This window comes from Rhinatrema bivittatum, chromosome 17, assembly GCF_901001135.1.
Source record: "Rhinatrema bivittatum chromosome 17, aRhiBiv1.1, whole genome shotgun sequence".
Classification (NCBI taxonomy): domain Eukaryota; kingdom Metazoa; phylum Chordata; class Amphibia; order Gymnophiona; family Rhinatrematidae; genus Rhinatrema; species Rhinatrema bivittatum.
In genome coordinates, this window is record NC_042631.1 from 58,986,672 (window position 1) to 59,013,405 (window position 26,734).

General features: G+C 47.0%; 1 protein-coding gene across 1 annotated transcript in view; it reads right to left on the reverse strand.

Moving 5' to 3' along the window:
- Positions 1-7,225: 7,225 nt before the first annotated feature.
- GAL (galanin and GMAP prepropeptide) overlaps positions 7,226-26,734 on the reverse strand; it is a 296,633-nt gene continuing 277,124 nt past the window's right edge. The window contains exon 6 of the mRNA XM_029582661.1: positions 7,226-7,403. Within this exon, the coding sequence (XP_029438521.1) occupies positions 7,342-7,403 (62 nt within the window). The 3' untranslated portion in view covers positions 7,226-7,341. The remainder of the gene's footprint in view (positions 7,404-26,734) is intronic.

Consider the following 26,734-nt stretch of genomic DNA (forward strand, 5'->3'; position numbering starts at 1 on the left):
TTTTTCTTTTTAACTTCTATGTTTCTTCCACTTTTGTTTACCTTTCTCTTTTATCATAGTTGTTATCCCTTGTTAACAATTTTCATTGTTATTAATGTTAAATGTATTTGACAAAGGTAACTTTTTTCCTGCATCTCCTGTTTTAATGTAAACCGGTATGATTTGTATATTATACAAGAATGTCGGTATATAAAAATTAAAAATAAATAAATAAATACTTACAATCACTGGCATGCTGGGGTCCCCTGCCATGTACCTTTATCTTTGCTATGGATGATGTGTAAGTATTAAAACAGACATTTTGGAAAGTCAGTGGGGGTTTTAAGGTCAGGGCTGGAAAGAGGGAAGGGAGGCTATTAAACTAGGGGGGTTTGGAAGTCCTATCCCTTAACTGGGCAAACTGGGCAAACGGCAAATAACTTTGATGCATGTCCCTTATAAAATTTCCCCATTTACACGATAGATAGAAACATATAGAAACATAGAAATGACGGCAGAAGAAGACCAAACGGCCCATCCAGTCTGCCCAGCAAGCTTCACACTTTTTTTTCTTCTCATACTTATCTGTTTCTCTTGGCTCTTAGTAACCTTTTGGTTCTATTTCCCTTCCAAACACACCATTAATGTAGAGAGCAGTGTTGGAACTGCATCTAAGTGAAATATCTAGCTTAATTAGTTAGGGGTAGTAACCGTCGCAATAAGCAAGCTACACCCATGCTTATTTGTTTACCCAGACTATGTAATTCAGTCCTTGTTGGTTGTTCTCTGTATATAGATCCACTTTTCTTCATTCCCCCTGCTGTTGAAGCAGAGCGCTATGCTGGATAGAAATGTGCAATCGTTTATCACGAATTAGGCAATTACAAAGAAATTGCCTAATTCGTCCTGGTTCGGGGGCCCCGAAACCCGAAAAGGATTTTCACCGAACTTCGGGGAAAATCCATTTTTCGGGTTTGTATGGGGAGAGAGGCACTTTTTTTTTTTTTTTAAATTAAAAACCACCCCAAACATTAACACTAACTATAATAACACCCCCCCCCCATCCCGATCCCTCCCCAAGACTTACCAACATCCCTGGTGGTCCAGCGGGGTCCCCCGGGTGCCATTTGACCCTCCGTGGCGTGCCCAGTGTGCTAGTGCTAGCCACGCTCAAAATGGTGCCGAATAGCCTCTGAACTACTATGTCACAGGGGCTACCGGCGCCATTGGTCAGCCCCTGTCACATGGTAGGAGAACCGACCAATGGCGCCGAAAGCCCCTGTGACATAGTATGGGCAAAGGCTATCTGCGCCATTTTGATTATTGGCAGCTGACGACGACATCACTCCCGGACCCCCGCTGGACCCCCAGGGATTATTGGCAAGCTTTTTGGCCAGCTTGGGGGGGCCTCCTGACCCCCCCAAGGCTTGCAAATAATCCCTGGGGGGTCCAGCGGGGGTCCTGGAGTGAATTCGTCGTCGGCTGCCAATAATCAAAATGGCGCCGATAGCCTTTGCCCATACTATGTCACAGGGGCTTTCGGCGCCATTGGTCGGTTCTCCTACCATGTGACAGGGTCTGACCAATGGCGCCGGTAGCCCCTGTGACATAGTAGTTCAGAGGCTATTCGGCACCATTTTGAGCGTGGCTAGCACTAGCACACTGGGCACGCCACGGAGGGTCAAATGGCACCCGGGGGGACCCCGCTGGACCACCAGGGATGTTGGTAAGTCTTGGGGAGGGGGAGGGGGAGGGGGAGGGATCGGGATGGGGGGTGTATGTAATGTATTAAAATTAATTTAAATGCGTGGGGTGGGGTTTTTTTTTAGCTTTGTTTTCCCGCGTCATTTTTTGGCCCGATTTCGGTTTTCCCCGTTTAGTTTTTTTTTTTTTTTTCAAAAAAACTAAACGGGGAAAACCGAACTTTACCATGAAGTATCCGAGTCAAAAAACGACCCGGTAGCAAAACACGAAGCACATCTCTAATGCTGGATATGCATTGAAAGTGAACTATCGGCCTTCCTCCCCTGCTGTTGAAGCAGAGAGCTATGCTGTATATGCAATGATAGTGAAGTATCGGTCTTCCTCTCCTGCCGTTGAAGCAGAGAGCTATGCTGGATATGCATTGAAGTGAAGTATTGGTCTTCCTTGCCTGCCGTTGAAGCAGAGAGCTATGCTGGATATGCATTGAAAGTGAAGTATCGGTCTTCCTCTCCTGCCGTTGAAGCAGAGAGCTATGCTGGATATGCATTTAAAGTGAAGTATCGGTCTTTCTCCCCTGCCGTTGAAACAGAGAGCTTCAACGGCAGACTTATTTGGTTTGGGGTAGTAACCGCTGTAAACAAGCAAGCTACTCCCCGCTTTTTTGTGAATGTAAATCCTTTTTTCCACATTTCCTCTTGCCGTTGAAGCTTAGAGCAATGTTGGAGTCGCATTAACAGTGTGTATGTTTATTGAATAAGGTTATTATCTTCAGGTAGTAGCCATTGTTCCCATGAGCCACCCACTCTTCTTTCACATAAGAACATAAGAAATTGCCATGCTGGCTCAGACCAAGGGTTGATCAAGCCCAGCCTCCTGTTTCCAACAGAGGCCAAACCAGGCCACAAGAACCTGGCAATTACCCAACACCAAGAAAATCCCATGCTACTGATGCAATTAATAGCAGTGGCTATTAGGGGTGTGCATTCGTATTGACCGCATATGTAAAACGCTACGCATATTTTTTTTTTAACTTAAAAAAGTGATGTGACATAAACGATCGGATTTCCCACATATCCAACATAGCTATGTTGGATATGTTGGAAATCGCGATTGTTGAGCCAAAATAAAAATTTAAACCCCCTCACCCTCCTTAATCCCCCCCCCCTAGACTTACCACAACTCCCTGGTGATCGAGTGAGGAGTGCGGACGCCATTTCTGCAATCCTTGGCGAGAAGCATGTGACGTCGGCGCCACGTCGAGTGACGCGGCGTCACGTGATTCCCGGCGAGTTCGCGCCGGAAGGCTCGTTCGGCCCAAAAAGAACTTTTGGCCAGCTTGGGGGGGTCAGGAGGCCCCCCCAAGCTGGCCAAAAGTTCTTTTTGGGCCGAACGAGCCTTCCGGCGCGACAACGCCGGGAATCACGTGACGTCGGCGCCACGTGATTCCCGGCGAGTTCACGCTGGAAGGCTCGTTCGGCCCAAAAAGAACTTTTGGCCAGCTTGGGGGGGCCTCCTGACCCCCCCAAGCTGGCCAAAAGTTCCTTTTGGGCCGAACGAGCCTTCCGGCGCGAACTCGCCGGGAATCACGTGACGCCGCGTCACTCGACGTGGCGCCGACGTCACATGCTTCTCGCCAAGGATTGCAGAAATGGCGTCCTCACTCCTCGCTCGATCACCAGGGAGTTGTGGTAAGTCTGGGGGGGGGGGATTAAGGAGGGTGAGGGGGTTTAAATTTTTTTTTTTGCACATATGGACATATACCCAACTCATTTAATTTTTTTTATGTCCATATTGACCGCAAATGGGACCCCCTTTGGACATATTGACATATGGACATAAACTTTTGCTCTGCACATCCCTAGTGGCTATAACCTAAGTAAACTTGATTAATAGCAGTTAATGGACTTCTCCAAGAATTTATCCAAACCTTTTTTGAACCCATCTACACTAACTGTACTAACCACAACCACATCCTCTGGCATCAAATTCCAGAGCTTTATTGTGTGTTGAGTGAAAAAGAATTTTCTCCGATTACTCTTAAATGTGTTACTTGCTAACTTCATGGAATGCCCCCTAGTCTTTCTATTATCCAAAAGTGTAAATAACCAAGTCACATCAACTTATTCAAGACCTCTCATGATCTTAAGACTTCTATGATATCCCCCCTCAGCCGTCTCTTCTCCAAGCTGAACAGCCCTAACCTCTTCAACCTATCCTCATAGGGAGCTGTTCCATTCCCTTTATCATTTTGGTTGCCCTTCTCTGTAGGGATGTGAATCGTTTTTTGATGATTTAAAACAATCGTCAGATATATTTTAAATCGTCAAAAATCATTAGAGCCACGATACAATAGCAATTCCCCCGATTTATCGTCAAAAAATTGTAAATCGGGGGAGGGGGGAGGGCAGGAAAACCGACACACCAAAACAACCCTAAAACCCACCCCGACCCTTTAAAACAAATCCCCCACCCTCCCGAACCCCCCCAAAATGTTTTAAATTACCTGGGGTCCAGTGGGGGGTCCCGTCGCGATCTCCCGCTCTCGGGCCACGGCTGCGTTAATAGAAATGGCGCCGGTGGCCCTTTGCCCTTACCATATGACAGGGCAAAGGTAGCGCCAGCGCCATTTTGGTTCCTGTCACCCGACGTCACGAATGCAGGAGATCGCTCCCGGACCCCTGCTGGACCCCCAGGGACTTTTGGCCAGCTTGGGGGGGGGGGCATCCTGACCCTCACAAGACTTGCCAAAAGTCCAGCGGGGGTCTGGGAGCGACCTCCTGCACTCGGGCCGTATTGCCAATATTCAAAATGGCGCCGGCGCTACCTTTGCCCTCACTATGTCATATGACCCGTAAAGAAAGCATATCGATTTACGATTTGACGATTTTTTAACAAAAAAAAACCATGACGATCAGATTTCCCTCCCCCTCCAGCCAAAATCGATCGTTAAGACGATCGATCACACGATTCACATCCCTACTTCTCTGTACCTTCTCCATCGCAACTATATCTGTTTTGAGATGCAGTGACCAGAATTGTACACAGTATTCAAGATGCGGTCTCACCATGCAGCGATATAGAGGCATTATGATATTTTCCGTTTTATTTACTATTCCCTTCCTAATAATTCCTAATATTCTGTTTGCTTTTTTGAGTGCTGTAGCACACATGCACAATCTATTTAAAATTGATTGCACATGTACACGTCTAAGCTATTTTATAACATGCCTGCATATATGCACATATGTTATGAAATGGGCACATCTCTGGGTGCGGGTCAACAAATGCATGCACATGTGCGCCCACATGCCTGTTTAAAAGTTACCACCCCTGACGGTAATTTTCAAAGCATTTCCTCATGTAATTAGCAATTTCCTTGCAGAAACTGAATCAAAGGATTCAGAGGAGGTTTTACCAGGAACATTTTGGTCAGGGGAGGAAAATAATGCACACGTATTGCATTCTCAAGGCTATGTGTGCTATTTGCAATGCAGATAGAACCTGCACCAAAGTGGGTGCAAATGTCTGTGAGTACTTTGTACTCGCAGTGAAAAAATGAGCATATTTCCTTTTTGAAAATTGGTGCAAAGACCACAGATAAAAAGTACGTCTGGACTGTGTCCCAATGCAAACCCTGGGGAAAAGAAAGACATTGTGCAAAATGTAATCTCTAAGGGGCTTGAGCCCTAACATATTCTACTCTAAGCCTATTGGGTCCCAATCTGGTGCTTGAAATCTAACCAGCCAGTTTCATTTACAAGAGATCCAAAATTAATTTGCATGAGATATATTTACATACACACTGGACCTCATGCATATGCATTGTGGCTGTGCTGAAAATCTGACTGTATTGGTAATGACTGATCTAGCCTTCTTTCTGCACATTTTCTAGGTGTCCCCATTACTCTGTTACTGATTTCAGCTCAGGACTAGGAATTCACATACTGCATGTTACAGCTTTGTGGCAGAGTTTTCAGAAGTGAAGACACTATGATAGAAGGAATGATTATACAGCTAGTTAAACAGGATCTTCTTGGTGGTTTCAGAAAATTGTCACAGCATGACAGACCCTTTCACTTCAAGGTCATCAATTCAAGGTCAGCTGAAGACAGTGAAGCATATCTTAATGAACTGGTGTTCTCCATTTCTACGAGCCCAGGTAGAAGTTTTAACATTTTAGCCCTGATCCAATTTATATTAATTTATGATTTCTGCTGCATTCCTTATCACTAATTTGTAGAGGTGTGAATCGTGTGATCGATCGTCTTAACGATCGATTTTGGCTGGGGGGGGGGAGGGAAATCTTATCGTCGTGTTGTTTTTTTTTTTAAAAATCGTTAAAAATCGTAAATCGGGGGAGGGCGGGAAAACCGGCACACCAAAAACACCCTAAAACCCACCCCGAACCTTTAAAAGAAATCCCCCACCCTCCCGAACCCCCCCAAAATGTTTTAAATTACCTGGGGTCCAGTGGGGGGATCCCGACGCGATCTCCCTCTCTCTCTAGCCACGACTGCGTTGAGAAATGGCGCCGGTGGCCCTTTGCCCTTATCATGTGACAGGGCAAAGGTAGCGCCGGCGCCATTTTGTTTCCTGGCTCCCGACGTCACACCTGCTGGAGATCGCCCACGGACCCCCGCTGGACCCCCAGGGACTTTTGGCCAGCTTGGGGGGGGGGGCCTCCTGACCCCCACAAGACTTGCCAAAAGTCCAGCGGGGGTCCAGAAGCGACCTCCTGCATGCGGGCCGTATTGCCAATCTTCAAAATGGCACCAGCGCTACCTTTGCCCTGTCACATGATAAGGGCAAAGGGCCACCAGCGCCATTTCTTAACGCAGTCATGGCTAGAGAGAGAGGGAGATCGCGTCGGGACCCCCCCACTGGACCCAAGGTAATTTAAAACATTTTGGGGGGGTTCGGGAGGGTGGGGGATTTCTTTTAAAGGTTCGGGGTGGGTTTTCGGGTTTTTTTGGTGTGCCGGTTTTCTCGCGCCCTATTTAATGATACAATACAAATGCCCCTGACGATAAATCGGGGGCATTTGTATTGTATCTGCACTCTAACGATTTTGGACGATTTTAAAATTATCTGACGATAATTTAGTCGTTCAAAAACGATTCACATCCCTACTAATTTGTGACAAGGAGTAGGAGAACACAGAAAACAAAATGCTGGGCCATTGAGCAGTACCTTTTAGATTTATTTATTCCTAATAAATACCTAATAAATATGCTTTCTTTATTTTTATTTTGAACTGCTGTAATTTTTTCTCTGTTTATGCACTCCCATTGTTTGGTATATCGCAGTACTCAGTGGCTATGACAGGGATAAACTGAGGAGGCAACAAACACAATTCATTTCTGTATGCGATCAGAACATTTAAAGGAACATGACTGTTACTATGTTGGATAGAAAAACTCGCATCAAACAATAACCACAACACCACAGCTATTTTAATTTCATTTTATTTTAGTTTTTTTTAAGTAAATTATTTGTCTAAGCAAAGTGTAAAATTACAGCAAAAAAAAAAGATATTCTTTAAGTGAAGCTTTTTCTTAGATTAGTAAAAACTGAGCATTTATTGTCTGACTTTTATTCAAGGGCAACTCTTTGTACAATCCTTTCTTAGCTGTCAAACGAATGACCACCTGGCCTCTTTCAGGATTGACTTGTTTCTTCTGATGACATCAATGAAGGTAAATTATCTAGCGCACCCATTTCTGAAAGAGAAGAGCAGAGTACACCCAAAAATTAGTAAATTCCTAATAAACCACATTCAAAGCCGCATCCATAACAAAAGAATCTCCAGTGATATCTGCACACAATGAATGTCACAGCTAGTTTAACAAATTTGTTAAATTGTTTTTTAAAACAATAGTTATGCAGGCCTGATTTTACTCCATTGCACTTGTGAGCTTATAAGAACCACCCTAGTCTGTTCTGGGGAAAACTGTACTCTTGCCTGTGAATAGCAGTCTCGCATCCAATTTTAAGATTGTGCATGCCCAATCAGATAAATCTGGTTTAGACCACATAAGTCACGGAATTTTAAAACCGGCGTGCATCCATGCCATGACCAGTTACACCAGTTCATCCACCAGTTCACACAGTGTAGAGCTAGGTCCTCAAGACTCCATAGTTTAATAGCCTGCACTCCATCCAGATAATCCAGACTCCTGTGATGCCTTCTGCGATGCCTGGAACTGGTTTTATTTAGACTTAGACTTCATCAATAGCAGAAATAAAGTTGAACAGCACTGGATATGGGTGTGCTTAAATACTCAAATAGATCAGGAAAATGTGCAGAAAAGATTCAATGTCCACACATAATTTTGAGTGAAGAAAATATATATATATTTTTTTGAAACGGCAACTCCACAGTGTTATGACAGGGTATGATTCAAATCAGGTCCCCCAACACGGACCCGTGTTTCACCGTGAGGCTGCATCGGGAGGGACAAAACAGTACTTTATTTTTTCGGTAACCGGTTTCACAAACAGCATCACTGGCCCAGTGACGCTGTTTGCAAAACCGGTTACAGAAAACCCTCCCAATGCAGCCTCACGGCAAAACATGGGTCCGTGTCGGGGGACCCGTTTTGAATCATACCCTGTCATAACACTGTGCAGTTGCCTTTTCAAAAAAAAAAAATAATTATATATATATATATATATATATATATATATATATATATATATTTTTTTTTTTTCTTCATTCAAAATTATGTGTGTACATTGAATCTTTTCTGCACATTTTCCTGATCTATTTGATTGTTTTGCGTGCAGCAGTGCTCCCCTTTTGTTTTCTGTGCTTAAATACTTACATGCCTGGGCGCACACTCAGGTCCAGTGCCAGTCTTTAATTCCTCATGCAGCTTCTCTTCAGTTCTTCATCCAATTTGTCTTCAGGTGCCTCCAGTTAGTCTTCTTTCATCATCTCCATCCTTTTTGCCCTCCTGCGATTATCCTCACCTGTTTGCCCTTTCTATCCGTCCCCCTTCATTCCCTTTGGATGGATACCTGGTTTTGATCTCGGCTTGGACCCCGGATACAAATGACTTCTGCCTGCCTCTGAACATTGCCTGGATCTCAGATACACTTGACCACTACCTGCCTCTGACCATTGTCTGGACCTTGGATATGCTTGATCACTGCCTGCCCCTGAAAATTGCCTGGACCTCCATTACACATGACTGCTGCTTGCCTATGACCCAGCTTAATATGGACCTCTCCTGCCATCTGCAAAGTCCCCACCAAAGTCCTACTGGCCCTGGCACCCAAAGGCTCAATCTAAAGGGAACGTATAGGTGAAGGATCCTGATGGGTCTCTATGCTGCCTGGGTCTGCCTGCCAATGGTGGGAACCTGCACCGATCCTCCCTACAGTTACAGCCAATCCTAGCTCAGCCCGAGTCCATAAAAAATCAGATTATCGAGGTCATGGACTCGGTGGACTTTGCTGCAGGCCATTCCTGGAATAAGACCAGCAATGTGCCCTGGAACACTTGACCATTGTTATGGACTAGCTCTCTACTCACCTGAATACACTTACTACTCTTACGGCGCCACCTCCTCCCATGGCAGAGCCTCTGCCTCCTACTGAGTCCAGTCAACCAGTAACCCAGTTGCCAGCTCCTCCCCAATCTACCGAGGACTCCTGAACCAGTGCAGAATGCACTTCAAATTATAGGCGCTGCTATTCCCGACGACCAGACTAAAACCATGTATATCCTCCCCATGCTTGACAGAACAGCACTGGCATGGGTGTCTCTCTTCTGAGAACAAGAGGACCCCCCCTCTTGCTGGACCTACAGCAATTCGTGGATCAGTTCTGCACAGTCTTCAAGGAGCCTGGTCACTCAATAGTGATGGCCTCCAAGCTGCTCCACTTTCTCCAAGGCCCCCGAACCCCAGCCAAATATGCAGTGGAATTTCAGACACTGACATCCAAGCTGAACTGGGGTGAGGACAGTCTAGTCACCATATTCCTAGAAGGTCTCTTGGGGAAGATAAAAGATGAGCTCACTGTCCGAGATCTTTCCACCTCACTAGAGGTCCTCAGTGCCTTAATTGGCAAAATAGATCACCACTTGCAGCAGAGAGTTAACCCATCCTGCACACAGAACTGTCTCCTTGGCACCTCAATTCCAATATCTGCTGTCAACTCCGGCTGCCCCACCCTCAACCTCTCTGCTTCAGGAATGCAGTTGGGACATAGCCACATGGCTCCAGTTAAAAGGCTTCATAGCAGACAGGAGGGCCTTTTTCTGTACTGCATTGCCCAAGGCCATCTCCTGGCTCAATGTCCACAGAGGTCAGTAAAATTCAAGAGCTAAGGTCCCTTGGGGAAATGATCCTAGGTCTTACTGTTCTGGTTCCCCAACTACTTCTATCAGTTACATTAGAACTGGGCTCAACTCGTTTTTCCACCAGGCTTTTGTGGATTCTGGCTCTGGAGGAAACTTCATCTTAAAGAACTAGCTGGCCAACTCCAAATTCCCATGGTCTAGATGGCTTCTCCATTGATGGTCTCCTCAGTCTATGAAGACCTATTACCAGGTCAGGGTACAATGACCACAGTACCTGTGGCCTTACACACTGGCCTCCTGCATGTGGAAAAAAATCTGCTTTTTCACGATCTCCAGAGTCATCCATATGGTTATCCTGGGTCTGCTGTGGCTCCAGCAGCATCAACCACACTTTGACTGTTCTGCTTTACAACTTGCCCAATGGAGCCATGGGTGTCCTGAGTCTTGCTTGATGCCAGTAGAACCTACTCGTTCACTTATCATGGCATCCTTACTCCCAGGACTTCCTTCTCAGTACACGGATTACAAAGATGTCTTTTCAAAAAAGAGTGCTGAGGTTTTACCTCATCACACATTTGACTGTGGTATTGAACTCATCCCAGGGGCTATACCTCCACGTAGACAGTTTTGCCACCTGTATCTCCCGGAAACCCAGGCCATGTTTGCTTATATCCAGGAGAATTTAGAATGCAAATTTATCCATCCTTCATCTTCTCCTGCAGGGGCTGGGCTACTCAGGTGATATATTGACTACTGTGGCCTGTACACCATCAATAAGAAGGACTGTTACCTATTAGCTCTAGTAATGGAGCTCTTTGATCACCTATAAGGTGCCAAGATATTCACAACATTGGATCTCAGGGTGCATACAACCTCATTCTTATCAAGTCCGGGGATGAATGGAAAATGGCATTTAATGCTCACAATGGACATTATGAGTATCTGGTCATGCCCTTTAGACTTTGCAATGCCCAGTCGTTTTTCCAGAAAATGGTCAATGAGATCTTTTATGACCTGCTCTTTGTGACCTGATCTTTTCTCAAACCATGAGCTTCCACCGAAGCGACATTCGCATCATCCTGCAATGCCTGCGAGAAAATAATCTCTATGCCAAACTGGAAAAATGTCTCTTTGAGCAAGAGGAGCTTCCCTGCCTTGGATATATAGTCTCAAAAGATGAATTCCAGATGGAACCTAATAAAGGCCTTGCAAAGGTTCTTGGGATTTGTTAACTATTACTGTCAGTTTATTCCAAACTATTTCTCCATATAATAGTCCCAGTTACCGCCCTTACACACAAGGTTGCCAACACCAAAGACTGGCCACCTGACACTATTGATGAGTTTCAACAGTTAAAGAAGGCTTTGCTGACAAGCCGTGCCTGTGTCACCCGGATTCTACATGACTCTTCATCCTAGAGGTAGATGCCTCTACCCTAGGGATAGGGGCTGTCCTCAGCCAACACACTCCCAAAGGGATACTCTGTCCATATTCCTTCTTTTCTGAGAAGTTCTCCCCAGCTGAATGTAATTACAGCATTGGAGACCAAAAACTCCTGGCCATCAAATTAGCTCTCGAGGAATAGCATTTCCTACTCAAAGCAGTGCAGTATTGTGTTACAATATACATGGACCACAAGAACCTTGAACATCTACACCGAGCTCAGCAACTTAATGTAAAACAGGCCCACTGGTGTTTGTTCCTCTCTTGCTTCGATTTAAGCTATGTTTAATGGTTTATTGGGTTTTATATACCGATACATCAGACTAGAAACATAGAAACATAGAAATGACGGCAGAAGAAGACCAAATGGCCCATCCAGTCTGCCCAGCAAGCTTCACACATTTTTTCTCTCATACTTATCTGTTTCTCTTAGCTCTTGGTTCTATTTCCTTTCCACCCCCACCTTTAATGTAGAGAGCAGTGATGGAGCTGCATCCAAGTGAAATATCTAGCTTGATTAGTTAGGGGTAGTAGCCGCCGCAATAAGCAAGCTACACCCATGCTTATTTGTTTTACCCAGACTATGTTATACAGCCCTTATTGGTTGTTTTTCTTCTCCTCTGCCGTTGAAGCAGGGAGCTATGCTGGATATGCGTGAAGTATCAGTCTTCTCCCATGCCGTTGAAACAGAGAGCCATGCTGGATGTGCATCGAAAGTGAAGTATCAGGCACATTTGGTTTGGGGTAGTAACCGCCGTAACAAGCCAGTTACTCCCCGCTTTGTGAGAGCGAACCCTCTTTTCTTCTCTCCTGCCGTTGAAGCAGAGAGCTCTGCTGGATGTGTGAAGTATCAGTTTTTCTTCTCCCCTGCCGTTGAATCAGAGAACTATGCTGTATATGCATTGAAAGTGAAGTATCAGGCTTATTTGATTTGGGGTAGTAACCGCCGTAACAAGCCAGCTACTCCCCTCTTTGTGAGTGTGAATCCTTTTTTCCACATTTCCTCTTGCTGTTGAAGCTTAGAGCGATGTTGGAGTCACAGTAAGCATGTGTATGTTTATTTAATAAGGGTATTGACTCCAGGCAGTAGCCATCATTCTGGCGAGTCACCCACTCTTCATTGGCAGCCTCTTGACTTTATGGATCCACAGTGTTTATCCCACGCCCCTTTGAAGTCCTTCACAGTTCTGGTCTTCACCACATCCTCCGGAAGGGCATTCCAGGCATCCACCACCCTCTCTGTGAAGAAATACTTCCTGACATTGGTTCTGAATCTTCCTCCCTGGAGCTTCAAATCGTGACCCCTGGTTCTGCTGATTTTTTTTCCTACGGAAAAGGTTTGTCGTTGTCTTTTGATCATTAACACCTTTCAAGTATCTGAAAGTCTGTATCATATCACCTCTGCTCCTCCTTTCCTCCAGGGTGTACATATTTAGATTCTTCAATCTCTCCTCGTACGTCATCCGATGAAGATCCTCCACCTTCCTGGTCGCCCTTCTCTGTACCGCCTCCATCTTGTCTTTGTCTTTTTGAAGATACGGTCTCCAGAACTGAACACAGTACTCCAGGTGAGGCCTCACCAAGGACCTGTACAAGGGAATAATCACTTCCCTTTTCTTACTCGATATTCCTCTCTCTATGCAGCCCAGCATTCTTCTGGCTTTAGCTATCGCCTTGTCGCATTGTTTCGCCGACTTCAGATCATTAGACACCATCACCCCAAGGTCTCTCTCCTGCTCTGTGCACATCAGCCTTTCCCCCCCCATCGAATACAGTTCATTCGGATTTCCACTCCCCATATGCATAACTTTGCACTTCTTGGCATTGATTCTCAGCTGCCATATCTTCGACCACTCTTCCAGTTTCCTTAGATCTCGTCTCATTCTCTCCACTCCTTCCGGCGTGTCCACTCTGTTGCAGATCTTAGTGTCATCCGCAAAAAGACAAACCTTACCTTCTATCCCGTCCGCAATGTCGCTCACAAAGATATTGAATAGGACCGGTCCCAACACCGATCCTTGCGGTACACCACTTAAAACCGCTCTCTCTTCAGAGAAGGTTCCATTTACCATCACACATTGTCTTCTGTCCGTCAACCAATTTGCAATCCAGGTCACCACCTCGGCACTCACTCCCAAGCTTCTCGTTTTATTCACCAGTCTCCTGTGTGGAACCGTATCAAAAGCTTTGCTGAATCCAAGTATATGATATCGAGCGCTCTTCCTCGATCCAATTCCTTGGTTACCCAGTCAAAAAAGTCAATCAGATTTGTCTGACAGGATCTTCCTCTGGTGAATCCATGCTGCCTCTGGTCCATCAATGCTCCCGACTGTAGATAGTTCACTATTCTCTCTTTCAACAGTGACTCCATTACTTTTCCCACCACTGAAGTGAGGCTAACCGGTCTGTAGTTACCAGCCTCCTCTCTGTTCCCACTCTTGTGAAGCGGGACCACCACCGCTCTTCTCCAATCACTCGGCAGCACTCCCGTTTCTAGGGATCTATTGAACAGGTCGCACATCGGTTTACAAAAATGAGAGCAAAAAACAGAAATACAATATTCATGTTTCTGTAATACTTTACTATCTTCCCCTACAGCCCAAGTTCACGTATGTCCTGTTTATTGTAACTTTATGCTTCTCATTTGGTTCATTTGATTTACCCCTGTTGCCTGTAAACTGATGTGATATTGCTATGAACGTCGGTATATAAAAGTGTTTAAATAAAATAAAATAAATAAATAAATAGTAACAGCTAAAAACTACACAGAGTAAAAGAATAAATTAGCTGTTAAAAAAGATAAAGCTCATAAAAAACATAAGTCAAATAAGTAAAATAGGCATAATTATAAAACACTAAGGTTAAAACGTATAATAAAAATGAAAACATATAAATTTGAGGAGATAAAAGGTAGCTCATCAGGATGATTAAGAACAGTATGCATACTCATTATGTGCTGCTCATTTCTAACTGCTGATTTGTAGTTTCATGCTCTGCAAAGGCGCATTTAAATAGCCATGACTTCAGTTCGGATTTAAATTGCTTTTTATCTGTAGCCAGTGATCAAGAACCAATGAGCAGACGCCCTCTTTCGCTCCTTCCAGACTGAGGATATTCCAGAATCTCCCAGGCACATCATCAATCCTGCTAAAATACTTCTGGCCACTATAGTATCCGTCCCTCCAAGGAACAGTTGTACCTTCTAGATTGCATGAGATCATGTTGAAATGGGCCCATGACTACCATGTGGCAGGTCACCATGGATGAGTACAAACTCTTGAATTGCTTCAACAACACTACTAGAGGCCCCAAATAAAGCAAGTTGTCTAGGTCTACGTTGACTCGTGCCTAACTTGTGCACAGCAAAACGTGCTGCAAGGCCAACCCTGGGGCTGTTACAGCCGCTGCCAGCCCCCAGGGAACCTTGTTATTCAGCTGCCCACCCAGAAATAGTATGAACTATGGGACGAGACTAATTAGCTGATTGAGAAAGCTGCCACCCAGACCAAGAGAATGGTTGACACTCATAGGAGGCCAGCTCCCCAATTCAACATAAGGGAGAAAGTTTGGCTGAGTACCCGGCATTTACATTTTCCATGCGCCTCATCCCATGTTTTATTGGATCATTCCAGGTACTTTGAAAAGTGGGCCCTGTCACATACCATTTAAGGCTACCTCCCATGATAAAAGTCCATAACATGATTTACATGTCTTTGCTAAAGCCAGTGGTGCATTCATGGCCCTCCAGAGTCTAACATTCTGTTTGCTCTTTTGATTGCCACAGCACACTGGGCCGACAATTTCAATATATTATCCGCTATGATGCCTAGATCTCTTTCCTGGGTAGAATTTCATCTGCCATTTGGAAGCCCAATCTTCCAGTCTCCCAAGGCCCTCCTGCAATTCATCACAATCCGCTTGAGATTTAACTACTCTACATAATTTTGTATCATCCGCAAATTTGATCACCTCACTCATTGTACCTCTTTCCAGACCATTTATAAATATATTAAAAAGCACCGGTCCAAGTACAGATCCCTGAGGCGCTCCACTGTTTACCTTTTTCCTCTGTGAAAATTGTCCATTTAGTCCTACTTTCTGTTTCCTGTCCTTTAACCAGTTTGCAATCCACAAAACGACATCACCTCCTATCTCATGACTTTTTAGTTTTCTTAGAAGCCTCTCATGCATGATTTTGTCGAATGCCTTTTGAAAATCCAAATACACCCCAACTACTGGTTCTCCTTTGTCCACATATTTCTTCACCCCTTCAAAAAAATTTAGGAGATTTGTGAGGCAAGACTTCCCTTGGGTAAATAAATCCATGCTGGTTTGTGTCCCATCAAACCATGTCTATCTACAAGTTTTCTGATTTTATTCTTTATAACAGTTTCCACGATTTTTCCCAGCACTGAAGTCAGGCTCACCGGTCTATAGTTTCCCGGATCACCCCTGGATCCCTTTTTAAATATAGGGGTTATATTGGCCAACCCCCTTCACTCACTTTGGATGGATACCTGGTTTTGACCTCGGCTTGGACCCCTGATATGACTGTCTGCCTCTGACCATTGCCTGAACCTCTGCTATGCCTGATTGCAGCCTGCCTATGACCCAGCTTACTTCAGACCTCTCCTGCCATACTGGGTCAGACCAAGGGCCCATCAAGCGCAGTATCCTGTTCCCAATAGTGGCCAATCCAAGTCACAAGTACCTGGCAAGTACCCAAACATTAGATAGATCACAAGCTACTATTGCTTATTAATTATTGCCATAGCAGTAATTAATAGATTTATCCTCTAGGAACTTAGCCAAACCTTTTTTGCTAACTTCAGAACTCTCCTGCCCTACTGGTCATACAGAGACACCACCTAAGTCCTGCTGGCCCCAACACCCAAAGGCTCAACCTGAGGGGAATGAGGGCTGGTATAGGTGAAGATCCTGATGGGTCTCTGTGCTGCCTGTGCAGAGAAAGCATTTGAGTGGCTCTTCCTGTTTGTGACCACACCAGAATTAACTTTGGCCCTAATATATTATGTCATGACTAGCTTACATTCATTTTCTAGGGCACACATTAGTGTCAATGATATCTCATCTACTCCATTCTGCCTTGAGAGGAGGACTAGACAGGGTTGTTCTCTGTCACCCTTGCTTTTTGTTCACTTTCTGGAGTCTTTGGCCTGTGCGATTTCATCTTACCATGGAATGATAAAGGAAAGGGGGAAGTACCTAGGACATAGTTATTCGATGATGATGTTCTTTTCATTAGAGAACCTCTTATGGCACTGCTCTTTCTGATTTGATTGCTGACTTCTGCCAGATATCTGGCTATAAAATTAACATAAGAACATAAGAAATTGCCATGCTGGGTCAGACCAAGGGTCCATCAAGCCCAGCATCCTGTTTCCAACAGAGGCCAAACCAGGTCACAAGAACCTGGCAATTACCCAAACACTAAGAAGATCCCATGCTACTGATGCAATTAATAGCAGTGGCTATTCCCTAAGTAAACTTGATTAATAGCAGTTAATGGACTTCTCCTCCAAGAACTTATTCAAACTTTTTTGAACCCAGCTACACTAACTGCACTAAACACATCCTCTGGCAACAAATTCCAGAGATTTATTGTGCGTTGAGTGAAAAAGAATTTTCTCCGATTAGTCTTAAGTGTGCTACTTGCTAACTTCATGGAATGCCCCCTAGTCCTTCTATTATTCGAAAGTGTAAATAACCGATTCACATCTACTCGTTCAAGACCTCTCATGATCTTAAAGACCTCTATCATATCCCCCCTTAGCCGTCTCTTCTCCAAGCTGAACAGCCCTAACCTCTTCAGCCTTTCCTCATAGGGGGGCTATTCCATCCCCTTTATCATTTTGGTTGCCCTTCTCTGTACCTTCTCCATCGCAACTATATCTTTTTTGAGATACGGCGACCAGAATTGTACACAGTATTCAAGGTGCGGTCTCACCATGGAGCAATATAGAGGCATTATGACATTTTCCGTTTTATTAACCAATCCCTTCCTAATAATTCCTAACATTCTGTTTGCTTTTTTGACTGCTGCAGCACACTGAGCCGACGATTTTAAAGTATTATCCACTATGATGCCTAGATCTTTTTCCTGGGTGGTAGCTCCTAATATAGAACCTAACATCGTGTAACTACAGCAAGGGTTATTTTTCCCTATATGCAACACCTTGCACTTGTCCACATTAAATTTCATCTGCCACTTGGATGCCCAATCTTCCAGTCTTGCAAGATCCTCCTGTAATGTATCACAATCCACTTGTGATTTAACTACTCTGAATAATTTTGTATCATCCACAAATTTGTTCCCTGTACGTACCTGGATCAGTCCAGACAGTGGGTTATGTCCCCAATCCAGCAGATGGAGTCAGCACAAGCTTTGAGGGGGCGTATCCATATATACTACTACCCCCTCTGCAGGAGTTCAGTATCTTCTGACTCCAGCAGATGCGAGTAGGGGAATCAGGCTTCCCCTCTTTTTCCTTCTTTCTCATTTTCTTGCTTGATTATGGCTTGTTGCTGTCTTTTTCTTGTGGATCAAGTTTGTATCAATTTTGTACTAAGTAAAAAAAAAAAAAAAAAGAATAGTAAGGCAGGGGCATTTCAACTTCTGGGGAGTGGCTTCTCTTCCTTGTCTCTTCTCTGCGGCCTTGCTGTTTATTTCTCGTTGCAGCCAGGGGTAAGTTGGTTTTCCTTTGCAGTTTTTTCCCTTCACAGCTCAGCCCCCGGTGCCCGTGAAAGCCGGTGGACCCGGCCTCTTCGCTTTTACTCCCTCACCCGCGGCCATTTTACAGCTCCTCATGGGCTGCTGCGGCGCTTAGGAAAAGACGTCTGGGGCGGGTTGTGTGGCCGGGAAGGCCCCCCCCCCCCGCGGCACCCTCCTCTATTTTCGGTCAGCGGGCAGTGCGGGCCAACCGGGCCCCCCCGCAGCGGCGCTTTTGTGCGCGTGGCCCCCCGAGGCTTTTTCTCATTTTTGGAGCCGTTTTCTTGTCTCCCACAGCGATCCCGATGCCGCAGCCGTCACGCTGTGTGGCCTGCGGCGACCCGGGGTCCCGGATTTCCCGGGAGGGCATCTGCGCGCGATGCCTTCCCGGGGGGGAAGGTACCTCACAGTCCCTGACTGATTTCTCTTTTTTGCCCGGGTGGCGCGGGCCGGCCACTCCGTCATTTTTGGCGGGAACGGCTGCCATTTTACACTCTGAGCGTCCTGAGGCGCAGGCCACGAGGGAGAACGGATCCCGGGAGGATTCTACAAGCGGGGGTGCTCCCCCGATTTTGGTGCAGGAACCAAGCACCCAGAGCCAGGGAGCAGGAACCACGCCGCCCGCTCCTCGAAGCGCACCCGAGCGGGCCGGGGTTCTCTCCGGAGTTTATCCTGCTCATGCATACCGCTTATCTGCAGGGGCTGGAAGCGCCTGTGGGGACCCCCCCTCCTAAGATCCCACGGATGTCGCCCTCGACGCCGGCCCCCCCCCGACCCTCCAGGAGCGGGGGCCTCCCACCCGAGTCCGCTCTGCGTCCGCGGCAGTGGGGGCGGTGCCAGACCCAGCGGGACATGGACCTGACCTCCCGGATGGGGGACAAGGGGACGGCACGCAGGACGGGGATGATCTGCGTACCCTACGCCTCTTCCAGAGGGAAGAGCTGGACGACCTCATTCCGCAGATCATTCAGGAATTAGATTTGGACCCGCCACCAGACCCGCCTGCCCCAGTAGCTCCCGCTGTCGTCACTTCTTCAAAGAAGGGAGATCCAGTCCTGGCGGCACTCCGGCCGAGGGCTCGGGCCTTTCCCATTCATGACTCGTTTTTACAACTTCTCACCAGGGAATGGGACACCCCGGAGGCCTCCCTGAAGAGTAGCCGGGCCATGGAAAAGCTTTACCCGCTCCCCGAAGATTTTCTGGACCTCATCAAGGTCCCAAAGGTGGACTCCGCAGTGTCGGCGGTCATGAAGAGGATGACTATCCCAGTAATGGGAGGTGCAGCGTTGCGGGACACACAGGATCGTAAGTTGGAAGTTTTCCTTAAGCAGGTCTTCGAGGTCTCCGCACTGGGTATGCGGGCGGTGATGTGCAGTTCGCTTGCCCAGCGGGCTAGTCTCCTTTGGGTGCAACAACTCCTCACATCTCAGGTCCTGCCGGCCGATGAGGCTGCCCAGGCAGATCAACTAGAAGCCGCAGTGGCGTATGGGGCGGACGTCTCGTACGACCTCTTTCGGGTCCTCGCAAGATCCATGGTTTCGGTAGTGGCAGCATGACGGCTACTGTGGCTACGCAACTGGGCGGCTGATACGTCCTCTAAGTCCAGTCTGGGCTCTCTTCCCTTCAGGGACAAGTTCCTCTTCAGGGAGGATTTGGACCAGATCATCAAGTCCCTGGGGAGAACGCTGTTCATCGGCTGCCGGAGGATAGGTTTCGACCATCCAGAGCGTTTTCTTCTTCTCGGACCAGAGCCAGAGCGCAACGGCGCTACAGGGGATACAGACAGGCGGGCTCCCGGCCATCCGCCCCCAGGTCTCAGCCCTGGTCGCGCTCCTTTCGCGGGCGTCAGCCCGCACGCACTGCTCCCGGACCCGGGAACCCCTCTACCAAGTCTTCACAATGATGCCAGTCTCGCCCACTCCCCTGTCCCCAGGATTGGGGGCCGGCGGAGTGGCGCGGATCACCTCGGACCAGTGGGTCCTGGATACCATAAAACACGGCTATGCATTGGAATTTGTCCGCCCCCCGCAGGGAAGGTTCATCTTTTCTCCCTGTGCCTCGGACCTCAAGAGAAGAGCGGTGCAGCTGACTCTGGACAGACTCCGGGAGATAGGCGCTATTGCGCTCGTGCCCTTCGGAGAGGTGGGCTCGGGCCACTATTCCATCTATTTCGTCGTGCCAAAGAAGGACGGTTCCTTCCGGCCTATCCTAGACCTCAAGGAAGTCAACAAATCCCTTCGAGTCGTTCGGTTCCGCATGGAAACGCTCCGATCAGTGATTGCGGCGGTACATCGGGGGGAGTTCCTCGCCTCCCTGGACTTAACGGAGGCCTACCTGCACATTCCCATCCGCCCGGACCACCACCGTTTCCTTCGTTTCAAAATCCTGGCCCAGCATTTTCAGTTCACGGCTCTCCCGTTCGGATTGGCGATGGCGCCGCACACCTTCACCCAAGATCATGGTAGTCGTGGCTGCAGCTCTCCGGAAGGAGGGCATCCTGGTTCATTCTTATCTGGACGATTGGCTCATCCGGGCAAAGTCATTCGATCATGGACGCTCAGCGGTGACTCGAGTAGTACGGTTTCTACACTCCCTGGGATGGGTAGTGAACTTCTCCAAGAGCTCCCTCATGCCCTCGCAACGCTTGGATTTTTTGGAGGCGACCTTCGACACCCTACTGGGCAAGGTTTTTCTGCGCCAGGACAAGGCTCAATCCTTGCGGGATCACACACGACGGTTCTCTGCGTTACCAGAGCCCACCTCCTGGGACTACCTACAACTCCTGGGAGTGATGGGGTCCACCATCGACCTTGTACCTTGGGTTTTCGCGCACCTCAGGACCTTACAGTGGGCGCTCCTCTCCCGTTGGAAACCAGTATCGCAGGACTACCAGATGATTCTCCCGCAGAATGCCAGGGACAGTCTGGGCTGGTGGTTGGATCCGCCGAACCTGGCCCGTGGCGTGTCCCTCGATCTGCCAAATTGGGTGGTGGTGACTACCGATGCCAGTCTAGTAGGCTGGGGTGCAGTCTGCGATCGAAGCGCCACGCAGGGGACGTGGTCTACGGTGGAGGCGAAGTGGTCAATCAACCGTCTGGAAACCAGAGCGGTCCGGCTAGCTCTGCGACATTTCCTCCCGCTTCTTCGGAACCGGGAAGTCAGAATCCTATCGGACAACGCTACCACTGTGGCCTACATCAACCGACAAGGAGGCAGCCCGCAGGTCGCGCTCGAGGCGGCGCTGCTGATGCAATGGGCAGAGAGTCATCTCGTCCGGCTAGCAGCCTCGCACATCGCCGGGGTGGACAACGTCCAGGCGGACTTCCTCAGTCGTCAACTGCTGGACCCAGGAGAGTGGTCTCTCTCCGACAAAGCGATGCAACTTCTCGTCCATCGGTGGGGAGCCCTCCACTTGGATCTGATGGCGTCCGCTCTCAATGCCAAGGCTCCACGCTTCTTCAGTCGCCGGAGAGAGCGCGGCGCGGAGGGAGTGGATGCCCTGGTCCTTCCGTGGCCCCCACATCTTCTGCTCTACGCTTTTCCACCGTGGCCCCTGGTGGGCAGGATGCTCCGCAGAATAGAAAGCCATCAGGGGACCGTGGTCTTCGTCGCTCCAGAATGGCCCAGGTGACCCTGGTTTGCAGACCTGCTACAGCTGGTGATCGACGGGCCAATCAGGCTGGGGCACCTCCCCCAGCTCCTACATCAGGGCCCAAAATTTTTCGAGCAGGCAGAACTCTTCTGTCTTGCGGCCTGGCTTTTGAGAGGCGCCGCCTCCGGCGTCGGGGCTACCCGGAGGCGGTAGTATCCACGCTATTGCGGGCACGAAAGACATCGACGTCGGCGGCCTACGTTCGAGTCTGGAAGGTGTTCGAGCTGTGGTGTACCAGCCAGGCCACAAGACCCGTTAAGGCTTCTGTACCTCAGATCCTTCAGTTTCTACAGGCGGGAGTGGAAAAAGGGCTCGCCTGTAATTCACTACGGGTTCAGGTGGCCGCCCTTGGTTCGCTGTTGAGCGATGGGGGCTCTCTTCTACAGCATCCTGACATTGCTCGTTTTCTCAAGGGTGTCAAGCATATGCGTCCTCCGTTACGGGACCCTTGTCCCTCCTGGAGTCTTAACTTTGTGCTTCGCTCCCTGTCGGGACCACTGTTTGAGCCGCTGCGCAGCGCAACGATAAAGGATCTCACTCTCAAGACTGTATTTCTTGTGGCCATCTGTTCCGCTCGACGCATCTTGGAGCTGCAGGCTCTGTCGTGTAGAGAGCCTGGAGTTTCGCTTCGCACCGTTCCCTCCTTCCTTCCGAAGGTGGTTTCTGCATTCCATGTGAACCAGACGGTGGAGTTGCCGTCCTTCTCCTCCTCAGAGCCGAAGTCTCTCCGTCTCTTGGATATCAAGCGCACTCTGCGCCTCTATCTGGAGGCTACAAATGAGTTCCGGATCTCTGACCATCTCTTCGTACTCTGGTCCGGTCCTAAGAAGGGGTCTCAGGCCTCGAAGACTACCATTGCCAGATGGCTGAAGGCCGGCATTGCTGCTTCCTACATTGGGGCGGGATGGACTCCCCCACCCGGCATCGTAGCGCATTCTACACGTTCTCAGGCGGCTTCCTGGGCGGAGGCTCGCTCGGTATCCTCTCTAGAAATTTGTAGAGCAGCCACCTGGAAATTGTTACACACGTTCTCGAGGCACTATCGTCTGCACCTCGCCTCTTCGGTTTCTGGACACTTTGGCGAGCAGGTTCTCCGAGCAGGCCTCGCAGGACCCCACCCGATTTAGGGAAGCTTGGGTACATCCCACTGTCTGGACTGATCCAGGTACGTACAGGGAAAAGAAAATTATTACTTACCTGCTAATTTTCGTTCCTGTAGTACCATGGATCAGTCCAGACGCCCACCGCGTTTGGGTTCTTGATCCTGCTCAGCTCTGCGCTACTTCTTACTCACAGTGTTCTGTGTCTTCACAGTCGTTTCTTTTTTGCTGTTTTTCACAGCTCCCTACAAGTTGGTAGGATGTTTGCAGTTACTTGTTGCGGTTACAATTGTTTTAATTATCTGTTTCCACAAACTTGATCCTTCGGGGGTTTCTACTCTGGCTTTGATATACTCGATACTGAACTCCTGCAGAGGGGGTAGTAGTATATATGGATACGCCCCCTCAAAGCTTGTGCTGACTCCATCTGCTGGATTGGGGACATAACCCACTGTCTGGACTGATCCATGGTACTACAGGAACGAAAATTAGCAGGTAAGTAATAATTTTCTTATAACCTCACTTGTCGTATTCCTTTCCAGATCATTTATATATATATATTGAAAAGCACTGGTCCAAGTACAGATCCCTGAGGCACCCCACTTTTTACCCTTTTCCACTTAGAAAATTGACCATTTGATCCTACTCTCTGTTTCCTGACCTTTAACCAGTTTGTAATCCATGAAAGGACATCGCCTCCTAGCCCATGACTTTTTAGTTTTCTTAGAAGCCTCTCATGAGGGACTTTGTCAAACTCCTTCTGAAAATCCAAATACATTTTATTTATTTATTTTATTTATTTAAGGTTTTTATATACCGGCAATCATGAAAACATATCATGCTGGTTTACATAAAAACAGGAGTGCAGTATATACATCAAACTGGAACTGTGGTGACAGAAGGTGCAGTTACATTTAACAGGGATAGCAGAACTGGGAGAAGGAGGTTCACCTTTATCCTCATGTTTATTAACCCCTTCAAAAAAAGAAGCAGATTTGTTAGGCAAGACTTCCCTTGGGTAAATCCATGTTGACTTTGTTCCATTAAATCATGTCTTTCTATATGCTCTACGATTTTGATCTTGAGAATAGTTTTCGCTATTTTTCCCCGCACTGAAGTCAGGCTCACTGGTCTATAGTTACCCAGATCGCCCCCATAACCCTTTTTAAATATTGTCTGGGCATATCATTCCCAAATCTCCGATATTTTTCCCTTCCAGGCTGTCACCTCATTAAGGTACCTAGGGGGTACAGTTATCTGCTAATTTAGACCAATTGTTTTCACTGAACTATTTACCTTTGTTGAACAATATTAAACAAAACCTAAAGAAATAGTTGCCCTTCTTGTTATCCTGGTCTGGTAGAATTTTGATAACAAAGATGAATATTTTAACTCAGGTCGTATTCTTATTTGAGATGTTGTCTATTAAGCTACCCCCCTCCTATATGTCTGATCTCAATTCACACATATCTGTTTTCATGTGTGAAAAAAAGGGCAAGAATAATGATTAAAACCATGAAAAGGGAGGCCTTGGTCTTCTTGATTTGAGGAAATATCGATGGGCAATTCATCTGAAAAGCATTATTATGTTATGGAAAGCATTGGGTCTATCTTGAAAGAGCAATTCTGCCTGCCACTACCTACAGAGATTTTACAATCATGGAATTCTTTCATTTTGCACAGGTTGCACGCACCAGCAGCTTGCCGGCACATGATCCTCCAAGACAGCAGCAAATGGTCGCTGTATCGGAGGCCTCTGGCCCCGCCCCTGGGCCACCCCTTTAGTAAAGCCCTGGGACTTAGATGCATCCTAGGGCTTTACGCACATCACCGGGCCTTTATAAAATAGGCCCGGTGTGCGTAGAGCTTTTAAAATCCGGCCCTTAAAGTATAACTGCTACTTTCTTCAACATATGAACAAAACCAATATTTCTTGGTTCTGTAAGTGAGGTGTAAGCTGTGCTAGTCAATTTTTTCATGGGGGGGAATTTCTTTCACTTCGGCAATTAAGGGAGAGATTAGAGGGGTTTTTGATCCCGGTTTTTAGGTATTTGTAGTTTTAGAAAACTCTGGTCTGATAAAGGAGTCTGATAAAGGAGTTTAAAGCCTTTCAAGAAATTAATTCTTGGGAAAGCCATCAACAGGGATTGATTTAAAAAATGTATTGGTTGATACATGAGGTGGCAGGGGATCTCATTAGAATTTATAAAACATGCTGGGGACATTACTGAATGGGAACATATGATTTGGTGCCTCCATAAGGGCAATTCATTATGTATGATCATCAGAGACTACAGATATAAATTGTTATGCCATTGATATCATACTTTCATAAAATTGCATAAAAAGTGTTGGCGGGTTACAGTAAGGCAGGTTCCTTGATTCACATGTGGTGGACATGCCCTCAGATAAGTATCTACTGGAAAGAGGTTATATCATGGATATATGATATTACCAAGATATCTCTTCCGGCCATATTTTTATTGGGATTTCCTGTACTGGGTCTCACTGCTTCCCGCTTCAGGGGTGTCCCTTTAGTGATTCATTTGTTGGTAGCTATGAGGCAAAATATTGCCCGAAAATGCTAATCTGCAAATGTCCCAAACTTAGTAAACTTACACTGTCTGAATTCAGACTGGTTGGAAGGTCTTTGCATTTTTCACACCCAGATTAAATATCAAAATATATTATGAATTTGAGACCCTTTCCTAAAGTATGCGGGTAAGGAGCTGACTTTGTCCTCCTCACTTCTCAATACCAGATCTGTTTGCTAATCAGAGTGAATGACTTCTGTCACTTTCTGATATGATTTTTTAGCCTACTGGTTGTGTTACTCAGTACTCGAATATTGTAAACTGTTAATGTACTCACTATAAAAGCCTGTAACCTATGCACTTTTATCATTTTAATTGTATCATTAACACTATATCTTTTTGTGCATACCTTAATAAAAATAAAAAAATTGGAGAAAGTAATTTTTTCAGTCAGTGCCCAATTAAGCTATGGTATTTATTGACAGATGGTGTAATTAAAGCATCTAGCATTGCTGAATTTAAAAAGGGTTTGGATAAGTTCCTGGAAGAAAAATCCATAAACAATTATTAGCCAGATAGATTCAGGGAAATGCACTGCTTATCTCTGGGACTGGGCAACAACAAATGGATTTGCTGGGAGTGGGTACTTTCTAGAGTTTAGGTTTGGCCACTGACAGAGACAGGTTGCTGGGCTCAATAGACCTTGGTCTTGTTGCGTCCTTCGGTCTCAGATGGCTTTGACCCTTGTGCCTCACCTTTATCTCAGCTCTCCCCGCTAGCCTTGGGAAGATGGCGACCGCCGCATTTGCAAGCTGCTCTCTCCGGCGTCCCTGGAACAGCTATGGCGTTGCCTCCCGCCATGTTTCTCCCAAGGGCCTCCTAGGGTGCACGTGTGTGTGCTACCCACATCTTTATTCCAGCTATGGCGTGAACCTCGGGGGCGTCCCCCTCAAGTGACATCACGCCATCCAGGTACTTAGCCTGTGCTTGTTTGCTGGCTCATTGAGTTGGCAAGGATTGGTCTCGTCCGGTCTAAGCTACTCTGCTGCTTCCGTGCTGCTGCTGGAAGCCCTCTCTCTGCCCTCCGGAGTATTGTCTAACCTGGCTACCCGTTCCTCGGGGGCCCTCTGCTTTATTTCAGGTGCCTTACCTGGATCAGGTACTCCCTCCTCGAGGGCCTGCTCTCCCTGCCTCGCTGCCTGTACCATCTACTTCAGCCTGGTGGAATCGACAACCTACAGCTACCATCTAGTGAGTAATCTAACTCTCAGTCTGTCTCATCTA